The sequence below is a fragment of the Ceratotherium simum genome, chromosome 1, assembly GCF_057802395.1.
Source record: "Ceratotherium simum simum isolate JZ-2026a chromosome 1, ASM5780239v1, whole genome shotgun sequence".
Taxonomy (NCBI): Eukaryota; Metazoa; Chordata; class Mammalia; order Perissodactyla; family Rhinocerotidae; genus Ceratotherium; species Ceratotherium simum.
In genome coordinates, this window is record NC_141900.1 from 79,746,681 (window position 1) to 79,765,928 (window position 19,248).

A 19,248-nucleotide genomic window follows, 5' to 3' on the forward strand; every position below is an offset into this window, starting at 1 on the left:
ACAAGAAGCTAATTGCTATTTAGCTTGTTGCCAGATAAACTGAACAGAGAAACATAAAAACAAGAAAATAAATAGCATGTTAAATACCACTCTCAATAAACTACAATGTGTCTTCCTTTCAAAGCTGTGGTATCTATTAATTTAATTACTTTCTTCCATAGCATTAAAATAAAGGCAGCCATAAATAGGGAGTTTTCATTAAGTTTAATTACTGTCCCTAGAGAGTGGGTGATAAAGGTTATAGGATGGAGGCATGGCTTCTATGGGATGGTGCTTTATGAGAAGTTCCCAAGATCCCACAAGTGAAGATTAACAGTATAATACAGTATATAAGATATTATCAAGATTTTGTTTTTCTCGTATTTCCTTATGTTCCATTAAACTTTGCTTGCTTTTCGAAGGAGGAAGAAGAGGGAAAAGACATTGAAGAAGACACTATTGTGAATCCTGGTAGAGACAGTGCCACAAACCAAATAAGGAGAAAGGAACCCCAGATTCCTACCACAGCAAACTACAATCGCGTAGGGACTAAATACAATGAGGCCAAGACTAACCCATCCCCAACAAGAGGAAGCGAATTCTCTGGAAAGGGTGATATTCACAGCACATCTTTAGATTCCACTTCCCAACCAGTCACTGAATTAGCCTCAGAAAAAGACATTTCTTTGACTTCAGAGACTGTGACCAAACTGCCACCTCGCACTCTGGAAGGCACTTCAGCCTCTTTAAATGACGGCTCTAAAACTGTTCTCAGATTTCCACAGATGAACTTGTCTGGGACTGTGGAATCTTTAAATACAGTTTCTGAAACGGAATCCCAAGAGGTATCTACTGATATCAGTGAGGAAGAGAGTTTATTGACTGATTTCAGGCTGGATACGGGAGCTGATGATTCTTCGGGCGCCAGTCCTGCAACTTCTGCTGTGCCTTTCATCTCTGAGAACATATCCCACGGGTATGTATTTTCTTCAGAAAACCCGGAAGTAATCACATATGCTGTCCTTATTCCAGAATCTCCAAGAAATGCTTCAGAAGATTCAGCCTCAGGTTTGGAAGAATCTCTAAAGGATCCTTCCGTTGATGGAAATGTGTGGTTTCCTAGCACTACAGATGTGACAACAGAGCCTGATGTTGGATCAGGTAGAGAGAGCTTTCTCCAGACTAATTACACTGAGATACATATTGTTGAAGCTGAGAAGACAACTGAGTCCTCTTCTCCAGGCCCACTGGTGTCACAAGGTCCCTCAGTCACAGATATGGAAATGCCACATTATTCTACCTTTGCCTACTTCCCGACTGAGGTAACACCTCATGCTTTTACTCCATCCTCCGGACAACACGATTCGGTGCCCACTGTCAACGTGGTACACTCGCAGACAACTCAACCAGTATACAATGGTGAGACACCTCTTCAACCTTCCTACAGTAGTGAAGTCTTTCCTCTAGTCACCCCTTTGTTGCTTGACAATCAGATCCTCAACACTACCCCTGCTGCTTCAAGTAGTGATTCGGCCTTGCATGCTACGCCTGTATTTCCCAGTGTTGATGTGTCATTTGAATCCATCCTGTCTTCCTATGATGGTGCACCTTTGCTCCCATTTTCCTCTGCTTCCTTCAGTAGTGAATTGTCTCGCCATCTGTATACAGTGTCTCAAATCCTTCCACAAGTTACTTCAGCTATTGAGAGTGATAAGGTGTCCCTGCATGCTTCTCTGCCGGTGGCTGGGGGTGATTTGCTATTAGAACCCAGCCTTGCTCAATATTCTGATGTGGTGTCACATCAGACCACTACTCATGCTGCTTCAGAGACATTGGAATTTGGTGGTAGTGAATCTGGTGTCCTTTATAAAACACTTATGTTTTCTCAAGTTGAACCATCCAGCAGTGGTGTCACGATGCATGCACGTTCTTCAGGGCCTGAACCTGCTTATGCTTTCTCTGATAATGAGGGCTCCCAACACCTCTTCACTATTTCTCACAGTTCTGCAATACCTGTGCATGATTCTGTTGATGTATCTCATCAGGGTTCCTTATTTAGCAGTCCTAGCCACACACCGATGCCTAAGTCTTCGTTAATAACTCCAACAGCATCCTTGCTGCAGCCTACTCACGGCCCCTCTGGTGATGGGGAGTGGTCTGGAGCCTCCTCTGATAGTGAATTTCTTTTGCCTGACACAGATGGTCTGACAGCCCTTAACTTTTCTTCACCTGTTTCTGTAGCTGAATTTACATATACTACATCTGTGTTTGGTGATGATAATAAGCCGCTTTCTAAAAGTGACATAATATATGGAAATGAGACTGAACTGCAAATTTCATCTTTCAGTGAGATGGTTTATCATTCTGAAAGCATAGTCGTGCCTGACCTGTATGATAATGTAAATAAGTTGAATTCATCTTTACAAGAACCCCCTGTTTCCATTTCTAGCACAAAGGGCATACTTCCAGGGTCTCTTGCTTATACTGCCACTAAGGTTTTTGATCATGAGATTAGTCAAGTTCCAGAAAATAACTTTTCAGTTCAACCTACACATGCTGTATCTCAAGTATTTCATGACACCTTGCCTAAACCTGTGCTTAGTGCAAACCCAGAGCCAGCGTCCTCTGACCCTGCTTCTAGTGAAATGTTATCTCCTTCAACTCCGCTCTTGTTTTATGAGGCCTCAGCTTCTTTTAATACTGAAGTATTGCTGCAACCTTCCTTTCAGGCTTCTGATATTGACACATTGCTTAAAACTGCTCTTGCAGCTGTGCCTAGTGATCCAATATTGGTTGAAACCCCCAAGGTTGATCAAATTAGTTCTACAATATTGCATCTCATGGCATCAGATTCTGCTTCAAGTGAAAATACGCTGCACTCTACGTCTGTACCAGTTTTTGATGTATCGCCTACTTCTAATATGCACGCTGCTTCTCTTCAAGGTTTAACCATGTCTTATGCAAGTGAGCAATATTTTGAACCAGTTTTGCTTAAAAGCGAAAATTCCCAGCAAGTGGTACCCTCATTGTACAGTAATTATGAGATGTTCCAAACTGCCAACTTGGAGATTAGCCATGTCTTTCCCCCAAAAGGAAGGCATGCATTTGTTACTCCTGTTTTATCCATCGATGTCCCACCAAATACACTTATAAATAAGCTTATAGGTTCTAATGAAGTTTTCACCTCCACCAAGGGTTCTATTACTGATGAGGTATTTGCTGGTATTCCAACAGTTGTTTCTGATACACTTGTAACTGCTGATCCTTCTGTTCCTTTAGGAAATGTGTATGTTTCCATTACAGCTGTTTCTCCCACCAGAGATGGTTCTGTAACCACAACCAAGTTGCTGTTTCCTTCTAAAACAACTTCTGAGCTGATTCCAAGTGCCAGATCTGATGCTGATTTAGTGGGTGGTGGTGACGATGGTGATATTGATGATTATGATGATGATGATTATGATGACAGAGACAGAGATGGTTTATCCATAAATAAGTGTATGTCATGCTCCTCCTATAGAGAGTCACAGGAAAAGGTAATGAATGATTCAGACACCCAGGAAAACAGTCTTGTGGATCAGAATAACCCAATCTCTTATTCACTATCTGAGAATTCTGAAGACGAAAATAAAGTCACAGATATAATATCAGCCAGTCAAACTGATGTGGACAGAAGTCCTGATAAATCACCACCAACAAATGCACTAACCCAAAAGCACAAATATGGAAAACAGGAAAATAACATCCGGACTGGTAATGCCCTGCTGCCTTTCACCCCAGAATCTAAAGCATGGGCAGTGCTTACAAGTGATGAAGAGAGTGGATCAGGGCAAGGGGCCTCAGATAGCCTTAATGATAATGAGACCTCCACAGATTTCAGTTTTCCAGATGTTAACGAAAGAGATGTTGATGGGGTCCTGGGCGCAGGTGACTCAGAGATAAATCCCGGATCCCCACAGTCCTCAAGACCGACTCTGACTAGCGGACACTCAGAAGTGTTCAACATTTCAGAGGCAGGTTAGTTATGGATCCAAGGGATAGATTGAGATATGGTGGTTTTCTTCCTCAAAAAATAGAAAAATTCTGGAAAGAGAAGTTTGGTAAAATGGGACTTTTTTTTTTAATTAAGACATTCAACAAATCAATTTACAGTTTTTAAAGTATGATTTTATTCATTATTTCAAATGAATTCTCAACATGTTTTGGTTCTTAATTTAATTCTCTACAAAATAGATGAAATGATTTTTACTTATTGTCAATTTTTTATGTTCTACAAGATGCCTATTCCATGTTGGAGGAATTATGTGTGCAGAATACATTTTAGCTTTTGAAATGATAGATTGAAAATTATCTAAACCACCAAAAAATAGATGGTTTTAATTTTCGTATTTACTCATGTTCTAAATTAGTTGTAAACTAATTCTATTGAATTATAAAATGAATTCTAAGATCTGATAGTAATATGATATTAACACCTCTCTCTGACCCACCCCATGGAAAAGAATTAGGTAATTTTCACATCCACCTCAGCTTGGGGAGCTTTTAAAAAACTCCTTTTGTTAAGTTTTGAGAGTTAATGGTAAGATTTTTTTTTGAAGTTTCCAATTTTTAAAAACTGTCTTTGTTTCATTATGTTAATATTGCCTAAAGAGGGCAGTGTGAACTAACAAAATACATTTTACTTTGTACTTGGCTGTTATACACCTTTCTAAGAAGTTAAATAATATGCATTAATATGCATAGTGTGTATAGGTATTGTATGACAAGATGTAAAACGCTAGAACATTTTCTGTAGAATGCATTTAATTTGTTAACATGTTTTATGCAAATTAGTTTGTTGGCCAGATGTTCTTAGAGCAGATTATTTGCAGCATATATAATACAGATGTTTGCTTCAAATACCAATAGGAAAAAAAGGGAAATTCAATACCATTAAGCATATGAAATGCTAAATAATTTTATTGAATTGATGATAAGAATTTTATAATTTGCTTTTATTAAATTTTAAGGCATTTTTAAAATTAACGATGAAAATATTTAAATCAAAAGTAACATCCTGCACTCTTATTGCATAAAAGTGGATATTTATAATCCAGAACATGCACACCAATCTCATTAGGATATTTTTCCTCTTTGTTATGTCCATCCCTTGAATTAGTTGTATATTTTTCCTTCAGTGAGCACCAATTAAAAGTTCGTACATTTTGATAGAGAAATTTTTCTCCGTTCTGACTTAAAACCTATTTAACATTGCATTCCAGTTTAAACACTTCAACTCTGACATGTGAGAATGAATAATGAATCCATGGGTCACTATATACATTAGTGTTGCTATGTATATAAATTGTTATCTGGCTTTGATTACAGTGCTTTTTTTAAAATTTTTATTAGATTTATTTTAAAGGAAAATATCAGGAATCTATCGATTTTGTATCTTACTAGGTGGTGACATTAACAATATGTTTTTGCTAGATTTTGCTGTTTTGGAAAGACTATATATTGCAAAATACCAAACCCAGAATTATTGACTAAAACTTAGCAATTTCTCTTCAATGTGCTAATTAGATTTATTTAATTATTAAGAGTATGTTCTCCCACTGATAAGGAAAAAACAATCCAAATATAACATCCAACATCATCAAGTAGCAAAATTAATGAAGTAAGATCAAACAAGATTAAGGAAAAATTCTTGCCTGTTTTTAAAACTATATCTAAAAAATCATATGTAGTCTGTCTTATCCAATAATTGAATATGCCTCTTTATCAAATGCATATAGACTAATTCTGAAACTTATAATTTTATTATGTACTCCTAGAATGTAGAATAATTTACAAGACATAGTTCTCAAAATCATATAGATAAGGCAATTACTAGTATCTGCAATTTATGAATGAATAAAATGAGACACAAAGATACTCAATGACGTGATCCAGGTCACATAGGGAGTTAATACAAAACTGAGACTGGAAACATGTAATTGGTGTCTGTCTCTTAGAGACTATGCTTTCATGATTGAGGACAATAAAATGTATATAATACCTAAATTCTAAAACCAAAATTTTACTGTTTTATTCTCAAAAGATATTTTAAAATATTAGTCTTATTTATTTCCTAATTATCTATTAGTAGGTTCTTGTCTTATCATTTGGGTAACTCGTATACACTACTGATCCATATCAAAATAGACATTTTAGTCTCAACTAATAAATGTAAAAATCAATACAACTAGTTGTTCCTTATTATAGTATACAAAGCAACCAGTTGATTGTTGGTACTTGCATGTGGTGTCCCATCGTGCATAAAATATCTAGGTTTCATAATATGCAGTTACAATGGATTTATCATTCTAACTCCTCAATTAAAGATTTCATTTTAAAATCAGACCTCCTAGAGAACTTATGAGAAACGTCTGTATACAAGACTATATGTGTGCATACATGCATGGATAGTGAGTGTATATAATGTGGGTGTGATATATATGGTAATTTGTTACATATTTTATGTTATCTGTCTGACATATATATCACATATATGATAAGACATATCTCGTATATATGTATGCACATACATCTATATAAGTGAGATACGTGTGTATCTATATATACACCTATATACATATTGCTGTGAATATTTGTGGTCACTGAAGACCTGTGCAATTATATAAGCTCATTTTGTGTATAAATTAATGTACATCATTGTTTCTCAGATTTTAATGTGGGTCAAAATCACCTGGAAAAAATGTTAAAACACAGATTGCTGGGCCCAACCCACAGAGTTTCTGATTCAGAATATTTGAAGTGGTTGAGGTGGGGCCCAAAATTTGCGTATCTGACAAGTTCCAAGTGATGCTCCCGCCACTATTCTGGGGACCACCCTTCAAGAATGACTGATGCGGTAATAATATTAACCACCATTTGTAAATTACTAGGGACCAGGGACTTTGCTAAATGGATTATTTCATTTATTACCTACAGACTTTCCATTTAGGTAACAATAGTTACAAAAGGAAAAAATGTGAAGATAATCATGTATAAAACAAGATGCTTTCCTGAATTTTATAAGGGAATTTTCAGTATATTTACCATCAGATTATTTAGGCTTCTAGATAAGCCTCACCACAATATGTAATTACCAGACCGTATGATTAACATAATGGAAAGTGAAGTGTGAGCTTCTCTCACAAGAATGTTAACTGCAGCTCAGGGATCAGTTGATTTACAGTGCTGCCACTTTTTATTCAGTTCTGTGCTTTTTAGTCACACCTTTAAATTCTGCTTTTTTCTAGCAAATGCGTCCGTAATTATAAGAACAAACATCTTGGGAAATTTGGGTGTCATTTATAGTCTTTTGATACATTTCTTATATGAGTGGATTAAATTCTTGACCCTTTCTGCATCATCTCTCCTTACAGAAGAAAGCTATCATTTTAAATCTTAAGTTCTCTGCAGTTAGATATATTTCATTGCTATGTTTATGAATTTATTACTCTCAAATTTATCCTTAAATATTTTAAATTGAATTGATTCCCTTTGTCTCGTATCACTAATAGTAAGATACTTCGTATAAAAGCACCAAATGCGCCAAGTGTGTAGGAAGCAATATAGACTCAGATGGGAAACTTATTTGGTTCTTCCAGAACTTCTGCAGGTAGGCAGGGTAAGAGCTCTTACTTTGTAGCAGTGTCTGCATATCATTGTGGTAGGACAGTTCAAGTGTTCGATCGTCTTGGTTTCCCACTGCACACACCTTGAAGTAGAAGTGAAGGATTGTGACTGGCCACTGAAACCCTGTGGTTCTGAAACTCTTTTAACATCTTGGAAGGATGGCTGCAGTTGCAGTGATTTTGAATATGCTTGAACAATAATGTACCCAATTGGTCACAAAAATAGTCATTGCCATCTCTTAAAATTAACCCAAGGACAGAATTTAGACTATTCTTATAATTTACAATTGAATATTTGAAAAGAGTTTCTCAGATCTACATATTCCTTTAATCCACATGCAATAGCATTTTTATTTTTATTTTTCATTTATTTTTTGTGTGTGTGAGGAAGATCAGCCCTGAGCTAATATCCATTGCTGAGGAGGACCAGCTCTGAGCTAACATCTATTGCCAATCCTCCTCCTTTTTTTTCCCCAAAGCCCAGTAGATAGTTGTATGTCATAGTTGCGCATCCTTCTAGTTGCTGTATGTGGGACGCGGCCTCAGCATGGCCGGAGACGCGGTGCGTCGGTGTGTGCCTGGGATCCTAACCCGGGCCGCCAGTGGCAGAGCGTGTGCACTTAACCGCTAAGCCACGGGGCCGGCCCCGCATTTTTATTTTTGATAGAGAAAAACGGTTGATAAGAAGGGCATTTAAAAAAACTTTTAAAAACCAACCTAAACTTAAATTTTAAATAGTTTGCTGGATTGAAGTGTTATCCTAATGTAAGAAGAGTTATCCTAAGATTCTCCCTTCGTGAAATTATTAATTGCTCCTAATTATTTACCTAATTGCAGAATTAAAACTAATTCCATTGAAATTAATTTTGAAAAAATCAAGATTATATATGGTGACTCAGTAAGTGGCATTGTTTTTCCTGATTATTTTACTTAAAAACTGGGTAGTTTTCTTATTTTAATACTTCCATTTTCCTTTTAACAAGCTTTTCAAGGCAGTATTATGCTCACTTCTTGCCATGGCACCCCTACCCGGATCCTGGTCTCTGTTGGGATATTATCATTCTTCAGCTCTGATAGCCTGCCTTACTTTTTAAACTTTGTTTTACTTAAATTGGTTTAAAATAGACAGTTTTTGCATCCTAGAGTTGAAATTTTAAAGGTAAGCAACAACAGTGAAGGTTGCAATTATTCGGTTGAAAAATGTTGTGATTTTTCCTTAAGCTTAAATATCAACTTTCTCAATTTTTTCCGACTACAGAGGCCAGTAATAGTAGCCATGAATCTCGTATTGGTCTAGCTGAGGGGTTGGAATCCGAGAAGAAGGCAGTTGTACCCCTTGTGATCGTGTCAGCCCTGACTTTTATCTGTCTAGTGGTTCTTGTGGGTATTCTCATCTACTGGAGGTAAGTTGAGTGTTCGTTTTGGAAATGTATTTCATAAAGCTCAGATTTTGCCCAGTTTTGATCTGAAAGGTCTTCAAAGCATATTCAAAGTTCCTTTTACTTGAGAGCTACCATTAATTTATACAGGTAACTATGAAAAAGCTGAATTTGTGAATCCAAAGACATAATAATAAAAGAATTGATTGTTCTTCATACTTCAATGCAATAATTAATGGTAAAATGGAGGAAATTTGGTTTCAGTTAATATTTAATGCAGGTTTTTGACCGTTGTACTTTCATATTAATTTAATTCACAATCAAAGATTATCATAGTATTTAACATAAATTTAACCTTCTCAGCTTAAATGCTCCAGCTGTTACAATTTCAAAAGGTATTATTTAGGAAAATATAATTTTTGATGTAGTAAAAAAAAATTGGTTTTTTATAACAGTGGATTTTGTACAAGATGCATATCAATTGCATACTAACAATAAAAAAGATACATAAGAATAAAAATTAAGCAATTAAAATATGAATATAATTAGAAAATAAAGTTAATGACTATATTAAGATGCATGGGATTTTAAAATTCATTATAATTTAACTTGAGGATGAAGTATAGCTTCACTCTCATCAATAACCTATTAAAACTTTCAAAGGAGAAGGAAAATTGCACTCATTGTAAGCTTCCCATCCTATAGCAAGCAGAACACACAGCAAATTAGTAAGTTTACTAGGGACACAGTATAAATCAGTATAACTGTTATAACTACGTCTGTTGGAAAACAAGGTCTTTATGATGATATAAGGAGTCATATCTGTAAACTAAGAAAGGGCATAGCTTAGTACTTTATATTTTTGTTTAAAGAATTTTGTTCAGAAGATCTATAATTAATTCCTTTTTGTTTAGAAACATCTTTCTATATGTTCATATCACTACTCTTTATGTGTTATCCCAAAATATATTCTCTCAGTTTGTTAAAAACTAGTGTGTTTATTGACAGTTTTCACTATGTTAACTACTATGGGAAAATATAAAAAATGAATGAATGAATGAATGAACGAACAAACAAATGAATGAGAGCCCCTGCTTATTGAGGAGAAAGAATTTTCCATGAAAATTTTATAAAACATTACACAAAAGCATATGCATGGAAGCTGAAATTTCTAATGCTAAAAGTGGCCAGAAAACAAGGGATTTTGATAGACCAGAGTGGGCAGGGTAAATGTAAAATGTAGGGCTTGAGATGGATAGGAATCAGAAAGTGGAAATAAAGGAGAAGGGCATTCTGGGCAGGGGCACAGCAGGCGGGAAGACTGGGAAGCAGGAATAAGCTGGGAGTCTCTGAGACAGTGAGGCCTGGAGCATGAAGTTGCATGTGGTTGGACATTGGTTGGCTAAGATAAAATGTTTTCATGACCAGCTGTATTTCATATCTTCCTTTACAGAACAGAGTAGACTTCAGAGTATGGAGAGCAGATCATGCGTTTGTTATCCGCATGAGTTAGAAGTCTATTTTGTCTATAACATAATGCAAACAAAGCTGCTTTCTTCACTGATTCCTGTAATTGCCAATGACTCTCTTTACAGAAGATTCCAGGCTCAGCAGAGTACCATGAATACAGTACATAATCCATAAATGTTTGCTCAGTAAGAATTCATATAGCTTTTCTCCCTACTACCCACTGGGCTTGTTGGCCAAACTTCTTACCCACATTGATATCATGTTTTTTCGGATTACTGGTTTATATCTAATCAGATTTTCCCTGCCAAACCAATTTTTTAAATTAATTAATTTATTTATTTTATTGTGGTAACATTGGTTTATAACATTATATAAATTTCAGCTGTACATCATTATATTCTGTTTGTGCACAGATTACATCATGTTCACCACCCAAAGACTAATTACAATCTATCGCCACACACATGTGCCTAATCATCCCTTTCACCCTCCTCCCTCCCCCCTTCCCCTCTGATATCCATCAATCCAATCTCTGTCTCTACGTGGGGTTTTTTTGCTGTTTTTATCTTCTACTTATGAGTGAGATCATATGGTATTTGACCTTCTCCCTCTGACTTATTTCGCTTAGCATAATACCCTCAAGGTCCATCCATGTTGTCACAAATGGCTGGATTTCATTGTTTCTTATGGCTGAGTAGTATTCCATTGTGTATATATACCACATCTTCTTTATCCATTCATCCCTTGGTGGGCACTTAGGTTGCTTCCAAGTCTTGGCTATTGTGAATAATGCTGCAGTGAACATAGGGGTGCATGTATCTTTACGCATTCATGTTTTCATGTTCTTTGGATAAATACCCAGCAGTGGAATAGCTGGATCATATGGTAGTTCTCTTCTTAATTTTTTGAGGAATCTCCATACTGTTTTCCATAGTGGCTGCACCAGTTTGCACTCTCACCAGCAGTGTATGAGAGTTCCCTTCTCTCCACATCCTCTCCAACACATGTTGTTTCCTGTCTTGTTAATTATAGCCATTCTGACAGGCATGAGGTGATATCTCATTGTAGTTTTGATTTGCATTTCCCTGATAGTTAGTGATTTTGAACATCTTTTCATGTGCCTGTTGGCCATCTGTATATCTTCTTTGGAGAAATGTCTGTTCAGGTCTTTTGCCCATTTTTTAATTGGGTGGTTAGTTTTTTTGTCATTGAGATCTATGAGTTCTTTATATATTTTAGCGATTAACCCCTTATCAGATATATGGTTTGCAAATATCTTCTCCCAGTTGTTAGGTTGTCTTTTCGTTTTGTTGATGGTTTCCTTTGCTGTGCAGAAGCTTTTTAGTTTGATGTAGTCCCATTTGCTTATTTTTTCTATTGCCAAACCAATTTTTGAAGTTAATGGGAATTGAGGTTAAACAAAATTAAAATAAGATGGAAAAAAAGATGAAATTCTACTTCACAGTAAATAGTGAAGATGTCAGATGGTTTGTAGTTATAAGATTGAAATAATTAGAATGAGTTTTTTAATCTCTTAATATTTCAAGTTTATTTTCTGTAAATTTGAAAATTGGTGTCATTTAATATGATTTGATATTTCATGGAAAATTAAAAATATGGAATGGTTTTTATCTTCTGTTAATAATGGGTCATGCCATCTGTATTATGTGGAGGAAAAAGATAAAATTACAAGTTGAAAAATATTAATTTGACTTTCACTAATACGATGTTTCACATTTCCTCACAAATAATACTTTGTGTACTTTGAATAAAGAGTGCTTTAGTTTATGAACACTCAGAAGGTTATGTAAATATTTATATCTAAGTATCAAATGTTCTGATAAAATTTGTCAGTCTTACTTATCCATTTCAAAATTTAACATGTCTATCTTACTCACATCCATTTGAAGTTAATTCACTTCAAAATGCAACTTTTTAGATCAATAATACACTAGGGATATTATATGCTGAAGCACAAAATGACAATGTTAATGCATTCTTCAAGGTTTGTCGTGTGAAGTATTCAAATTCCAGTGTAGATGCATCTGTAAACAATATGATTTTACGAGCCAATATGGAAACATTTTCCATCCTTGTGGAAACCACAGCCTGTGGAAAGGCTTAAAAATCTAATGGCATATCAACAAGAGTCTAATAGCACCACGGTCCTTATGAGTTTTTCCAAGTTTATATATTGAAACATTTTTCTAACCTAATTTTTTAGGAGAAAAAATAATCTCAAAGTGGTATAATAGGTCCTCTCTTTTGTCTAATTTACCTAACACAAGGTGGACTCCTATGTTTTGTATAAACCTTGAGAGAAACCATGTTGTAGCAAGAAGACAGAACAAAATAGAGGTCGTAACATCTGGGTCCTTTTCCCATTTCTGCCTGGAATTTGCTGTATGGCCTTGGGCATGTCACTTACCCACCTAAGAATTAGTTTCCTCTTTTTACCATTCGGGGGAGAATTTACTAGATCTTTTTTAAGATTGCTGTCAGACCTTCTAAACAGCTTTTGTGATGAATGCAGCATAATGAATATTGTTTCATATTTGTATAAGTATCTAAAAAATAGAATAATAATTACACATCTCTGGCTTTTAATTCTAAAGACTTACTGTGATGAAAAGGTGTAAATTAAATAATCAGATTAACGTTGATTGATAGGACTTATGTCTACGAGTTTAAAACAGTCATCACTTTTTTCATCATGGCTGAGTGATAATGAGCAGGAGACATAGTTATCAACACTTAGCACATAGACGTGAAGACATTCACTGCTTATACAGAACAGATGGACTATAGATATTGAATCTTGTCATACATTGTGATATGCCTTGAAATTATTTTCCAGATGTTTTAAGGTATAATTTACGAGTCAAAGCGTAAGTTTCTAAGATGCAAAATTACTTCAATAACGAAGATTTTCAAAAAGTTCTCTTTAAAGAAGACAAAGGGTAAATTTTTGAGAGCTTTTTGAGGAGTTAGAACCTAAAAATACCAAAGGTATATTCATCAAAACAACATCAAAAGCAGTGTGGAAAGAACTTTCCATAAACGCAATTGTTTTGGCAGGGGGGAGTGGAAAGAAAAGCAATGTGAATTCTCTCTTGATCTTAAAGTTCAAATTCTTGGGTCCCTGAGGGTAGCTACCAACCCTGAATAGAGGCCTCTGGTACCATGCTGACCTTTATGCAGAATGTTACTTCCTAGGTAAGACTGCACTATAAAATATACCTAAGCAATATACAGATGACCTTCATCCAGAATTTATCCTGTACTATTTTAATTTTAATTTTTCCCACTTATAAGCTTTTTGGTATGATTTATAAGGTTTTTTTTATTACTTGTTAATGCAAGTAGCATTAATGGACCACTTGTTTTCTAAAATCAATAAATATTTGATTACATATCTGAAAAGAGTAGAGCTGGTATTTACCCAAATACTACAATGAACACTAGCAACATATTAAACCTCAACACCAATATATTTTAATTTAACTTTTTCTATTCTATGAGATGCTAGCTTCTTCCCATTCTCTCAGATGCATGCTCTATCTATCCATCCATCCGTCTTTCTCTAGCTATATATTGCAACTCTCTTTCCCAAATGTTTTGAGATTTTAAGTTAACCCATTTAAGGCTTGGGTAGACAGGAAAGTCTAGGATGTAGCTGAATAACTTATGGTTAGTGGGATTTACTTGCTACTGGAAACCTGTCTAATCATTCAACATTTAACGCCTATTGTATCCTTGGCACTGTTTTTTTTTTGGTTTTTATTTTTTTGTGAGGAAGATCAGCCCTGACCTAACATGTGTTGCCAATCCTCCTCTTTTTTGCCGAGGAAGATTAGCCCTGGGCTAACGTCCGTGCGCATCTTCCTCTACTTTATATGGGATGCCACCACAGCATGGCTTGACAAGCAGTGCATTGGTGTGCACCCGGGATCAGAACCTGCGAACCCTGGGCCGCTGAAGCAGAGTGCGTTCACATAACTGCTGCGCCACTGGACCGGCCCCATCCCTGGCACTATTTTAGGAGTTGGGTTTACATAAATCAAAAGACATGGCCCATCTTTTAAAAAAATGTAATGAGGATATAGGCACAAAACAAATATATTACAAAATAATTACCCTAACCACCAATTAATAAAAATATTTTAAAAAATAACAGAGAATAATGTCTAGGAAGTGAAGGTCATCCTTGGATTAATTAAGTATATTTTTAAAAAGGTGAATGTGAATGGAAGTTTGTGTTGGGAGCAGTGGAAACAGAGAAACTGGAGTGCTGGAGTCTGCTTAGGAAATTTGAGGGTGTTTCACAGGCGGGTGCCACTGAGCTGTCTTTAAGGAGGACAATGTTTGCCTGGCATGTTAGTGAGTGAGGCATTTTGGTCAGAAGGAGAATCATGTTTAAAGCAGGGAGGAGGATTACTGAGTTAGGACAGAACAAGGCATGTTCAATGCTCTACTACCTGTTTGTATTATTGGACTACAAACTTAAAGGACAAAAGTTAAAAAAGATGAGGGCCAAAGTAGGATTGAAGTACTAAAAGATCTTGGGTACCATAATCTCAAACTCTGTCAAGTGCAGAGCTAGAGCCAATGTGTCAAACTAACAGGAAGATAGATATTTGGCTTGATACAAAAAAGATATCAACAGTAAGAGGCATAACAGTGGAACAGAAGGCCAAGGCCTCCTCTTTGGGTAACATTTGGTGGTACTTAGAAGGGAATGAGTTTTGAGCTAATATAAGAAAGAAATATCTAACAACTTATAAGGAAATGAGCTCTTTGTCACTGAAGGTATTCAAACCGGACCTTCTTTATATGTCAGAGATGCTGTTGAAGGGGTTCTTCTATCAGCTGTGATATTGCACTAAGTCCCTTAATCCATTTTACGACTTTAAGATTTTTTGAAAAATAAATAGAAACCCTTTCACCAGTTTATGTAACTACATTTTAGAGGAATCAAAGCGATTTTGATTCTCTGATCTTAACAGCAAGTATCAAATCCAGTATTTCCATATCAGTGTGTCAGAACATGCTACATCTCTGGTTGCACAAATAAGCCAAACTTTACCTGTAGTTTCTGCTCCAGTCTGGTTTCAATTCTGCTCAAATGTGGACTTTCAAGAGGATAGTTTCTTTATCATGAGACCTGTGGCCCTCATCCCTCCCATTCCTCATTAGTCTGCAATACTCCTTCCACTTTCCAGAATATGAACGTCGCTCAGGGTCCCTTTGATACTTGATTCTTCATCCACTCATCTTCCTCCTGCACAATCTGTTCTCTCTTGAAGACATTCTTGGGTTTTTCAATTATCTATGTTCTCACAGGTTTGATTATCACAGGCTTAGACCATCACAGGAGAGGACTAGGTTTTGCTATGCACATCATTGCTTTTGGATTTTTTGCGGGGGGAGGGGGGCTTGCAACATTAAGGTTATAAATAAACTATATAATTTTATACTACTCATATTTATAGCAGTGAATTCATTAAACGAATATTTTGAGGGACCTACAACGTGACATTCATTGTTTTTAGCACCAAGGACTAACCCTGCAGTGATTAAGACAAAGTGCTTTGCCTTTGTGGGGCTTGCGTTCTGATGAGGGAGGATCAACTAAAAACATGTAAGACAAATAAACAAATACACAAATAGGGTATTTCATATAGTGATAAGTGCCACAAAGCAAACAAAAGGGCAAAGAATAGTGACTTGGTGGGGTGGGCTGGTACTTTTAGCCGGGGTAGTCAGGAAAGGACTCTCAGAGGAAGTGGTCTTTGAGCCAATGCAAAAATGATGGGAAGAAGGCAGATGGCCAGAGGGAATGGCAAGAGCCAAAGCCCTGAGGTGGTACTGACAGCGCTTCTTTGAGGGAGAAAGGGAGGACCAGTGTGGGCTAGAGCCTAATGGGTGAGGGAGGGAGTTGTAGGAGAGGAGAAACCTGAAGTAGGCAGAGGACTGGGTCATGGAGGGTCTCACAGCTTTTGCTGAAATAATTGAATCTCATTCTAATCCAGTGGGAGGCCACTGAAGAATTTTATGCCGGGAACTGATTACTGAAAAAATATCGTAATTTAGGTGTGTCGTATAAGAACAAGTATTATGTTAAAGCTCATTAGGATAAATATCTTGTAGCTTGAGTCTTTAAAATAGAAAATGAGATTGGCATCTTCACTCAAATGGATATTTCTATTTAAACTTAACCGCTCATGAGTAATATTTCAAATAAATTAAATGACCCACATCAAAGAGTGTCATTAGCAGTTTTAATTATCTAAATTTTTAAATTAAGAGTGGTTTGCATTAGTTTATAGCAGGAGGTGGTTCCTTGCTCTTCTCAATAGTGTGTAATGTGCTCTTACCAGATGTTGCTCTTATTATCTGAATGAAAATAGATTCAGGTGACATTGTAGGTCATAGATGCATTGATTCCAAATGTATTCCCTCTCAAAACCCTCATCAACAAGGCTAGCATCTGTTGGAAAGAAAATCACCCTTGTTTTTGGTTATATGCTCATTATTTCCTCCTCACTTCATTCTGTCTTTACTGCATTATCAGACTTGCACTATAAAGCTTCCTTCTTTTTTCATCAAAATGTTACCACTGTGGAATTTCGTTTCTACATAGTCAGCTTGCTGCCATTTGCTAGCAGCTGAATATGCTCGAAGGGCATGGTCACTTAAATATGGAGTGAAAATAGCTTTGGACGTGCTTTCTTTTCCGCTCTGGTCCTGTCCCAGGTGGCAGGACACACTGGTACATAGCAACAGTGGAAGAGTAGCCAGAGCGTCGAGGTGTCCTAGCTCAGCAATGTGGTATTGGTACCAACCGCAGCTTCAAATGCCATCTCTTCTTTCAGCATCTCTGATATCTGCTCACTCTTCTGCATCAGGTACAGGTAAAACTGAGATAAATTTTGAGGCCATAAAATTCTTTACTACCTGTGTTTTGTAAAATAGATATAGATTTCCACTTACGTTTTAATTCTGGAAATTTCCATCATGATTTTCAAGCAGCTCAGAAGTTGTCTTATTATCCATGTCAGCCAGTAGTATAAATTGCTTTCTTTTCTTTCCAGGAAATGCTTCCAGACAGCGCACTTTTATTTAGAGGACAGTACATCCCCTCGAGTAATATCCACACCTCCCACACCCATCTTTCCAATTTCAGGTAATAGCTTAAAGTGTGACCATGAATAGCTGGTAGATGTTGAACGGCAAGCACAATATTGGAAGGTTTCTCCTTATTGGAGTGCTGTGCAAATTGCTCTAGTGTAGATTAGTAAATATTAGTGTTGCCCAAAATATTTATTACATTGTATATCAGACACCCAGGTTTATACCTTGTTCTCATTAATCTTGAACACTCTTAACCATAAGATGATGTGGCAAGATAATTTATAATTGTTCAAATGTAATATGTTAAAGAACATAAACACTTATAACAATTAAATATTAGTTAAGAATAATACTGACTTTCAGTCATTTCAGTTACTTTAATGGAAGCCTAAACAACAAAAGCAGACTAAATCAGTGCAGTAAGGGTGGATAGGACAAAAAGAAAAATAAGGATCAAGTTTAGTTCCTTTATGAGGTTTCTTAACTATATTAGAAAAAAAAACTGTAAAATGGTGAGGATAGAGAAAAACATGAGCACAAAGAATGTAAGGTTGTGTGCAATACTTCAAGTAGAAATGTCAAACAGTTGAATACCTGGGGAAACATCAGCTATTTTTGTCAGAACTTACCTGGTTAACAATATTCAAGAATTAGCCAGGGTTATTTTGTTAAGACACCCACTGACCCTAGAATTCACACTATAACTACAATCACAGACACTTATTTAATTAACATTTTATAACATTTCAGAATGCAAAGTGGTAAGAAAAAGGAAGTTGTATAGAAATGTGTGAACTATGGAATAAATACTGGAGGATAGAGGATGAGACAAGCACAGAGAGTCACCCAACCAGGGGAAACAGAGGGAAAAATGCAACTACGTGGTCATTTTATAGAAGCATTTTTTAAACTGTCTGATATTCCATATATTATTGCTAGAGGCTCAAGTTCTACATGATGTTATCTTCTGAAATCTCATGACTTAAAAAAAAAAAAAAAACCCAAAGAGAAACATTTTCTTTGTAATTTTCAACAGGCATAGAAATTAGAGGTATTTTGTTCTTTTTCTTCTTTTATCAACTCTGTGTCTTTAACCATCTCTGTTTTATTTCTCTTTTGCTAGTTTATGTTAAAATTCTGTACATTTATTTTAGTACAGCGCAGTTTCTCATGAACACATTTAGAATTTTGAGACTGACAGCTCTCAGTTATCTGTTTCATTTTGATTTCTTTCACTTTCAAACATACCTCTTCTACATGCCCCATCAGCATGGGTGTGCAAATTAACCCTAATATTATCCAAAGTCCAACATAGTTTATTACTAACAATAAATAAAATAATCTAAAATTAGGACCTTCAACAGGAAATCCAAAAGCTGCAGTTCTACTTCTCAGTAGAATAGTCATCAAGGGCGTCTCCTCATTTCACGTGCTCGGCTCTCAAAGACGCATTCCTGATCACCCAAATATGCCCATTTTTATGTAAAATCAGAAAATAAAAAGATGTGTTAGTCTCACTTACTTGCAGACCAGTTCATAAAAGAAATTGCTAGAATGCATGATTGTAAATAAAACATAGTCAATTTGCTTGTGAAACAAGGTCAGCTGTGCAGGATAATACCAAT

General features: G+C 36.0%; 1 protein-coding gene across 3 annotated transcripts in view; it reads left to right on the forward strand.

The window, feature by feature from the left end:
* PTPRZ1 (protein tyrosine phosphatase receptor type Z1) overlaps positions 1-19,248 on the forward strand; it is a 177,039-nt gene that overhangs the window by 131,175 nt on the left and 26,616 nt on the right. For all 3 annotated transcript variants that reach the window (XM_014785324.2, XM_087430134.1, XM_087430138.1), the window contains 3 exons: positions 402-1,398; positions 8,899-9,043; positions 17,584-17,675. In XM_014785324.2, coding sequence (XP_014640810.2) covers positions 402-1,398; positions 8,899-9,043; positions 17,584-17,675 — 1,234 coding nt within the window. The remainder of the gene's footprint in view (positions 1-401; positions 1,399-8,898; positions 9,044-17,583; positions 17,676-19,248) is intronic.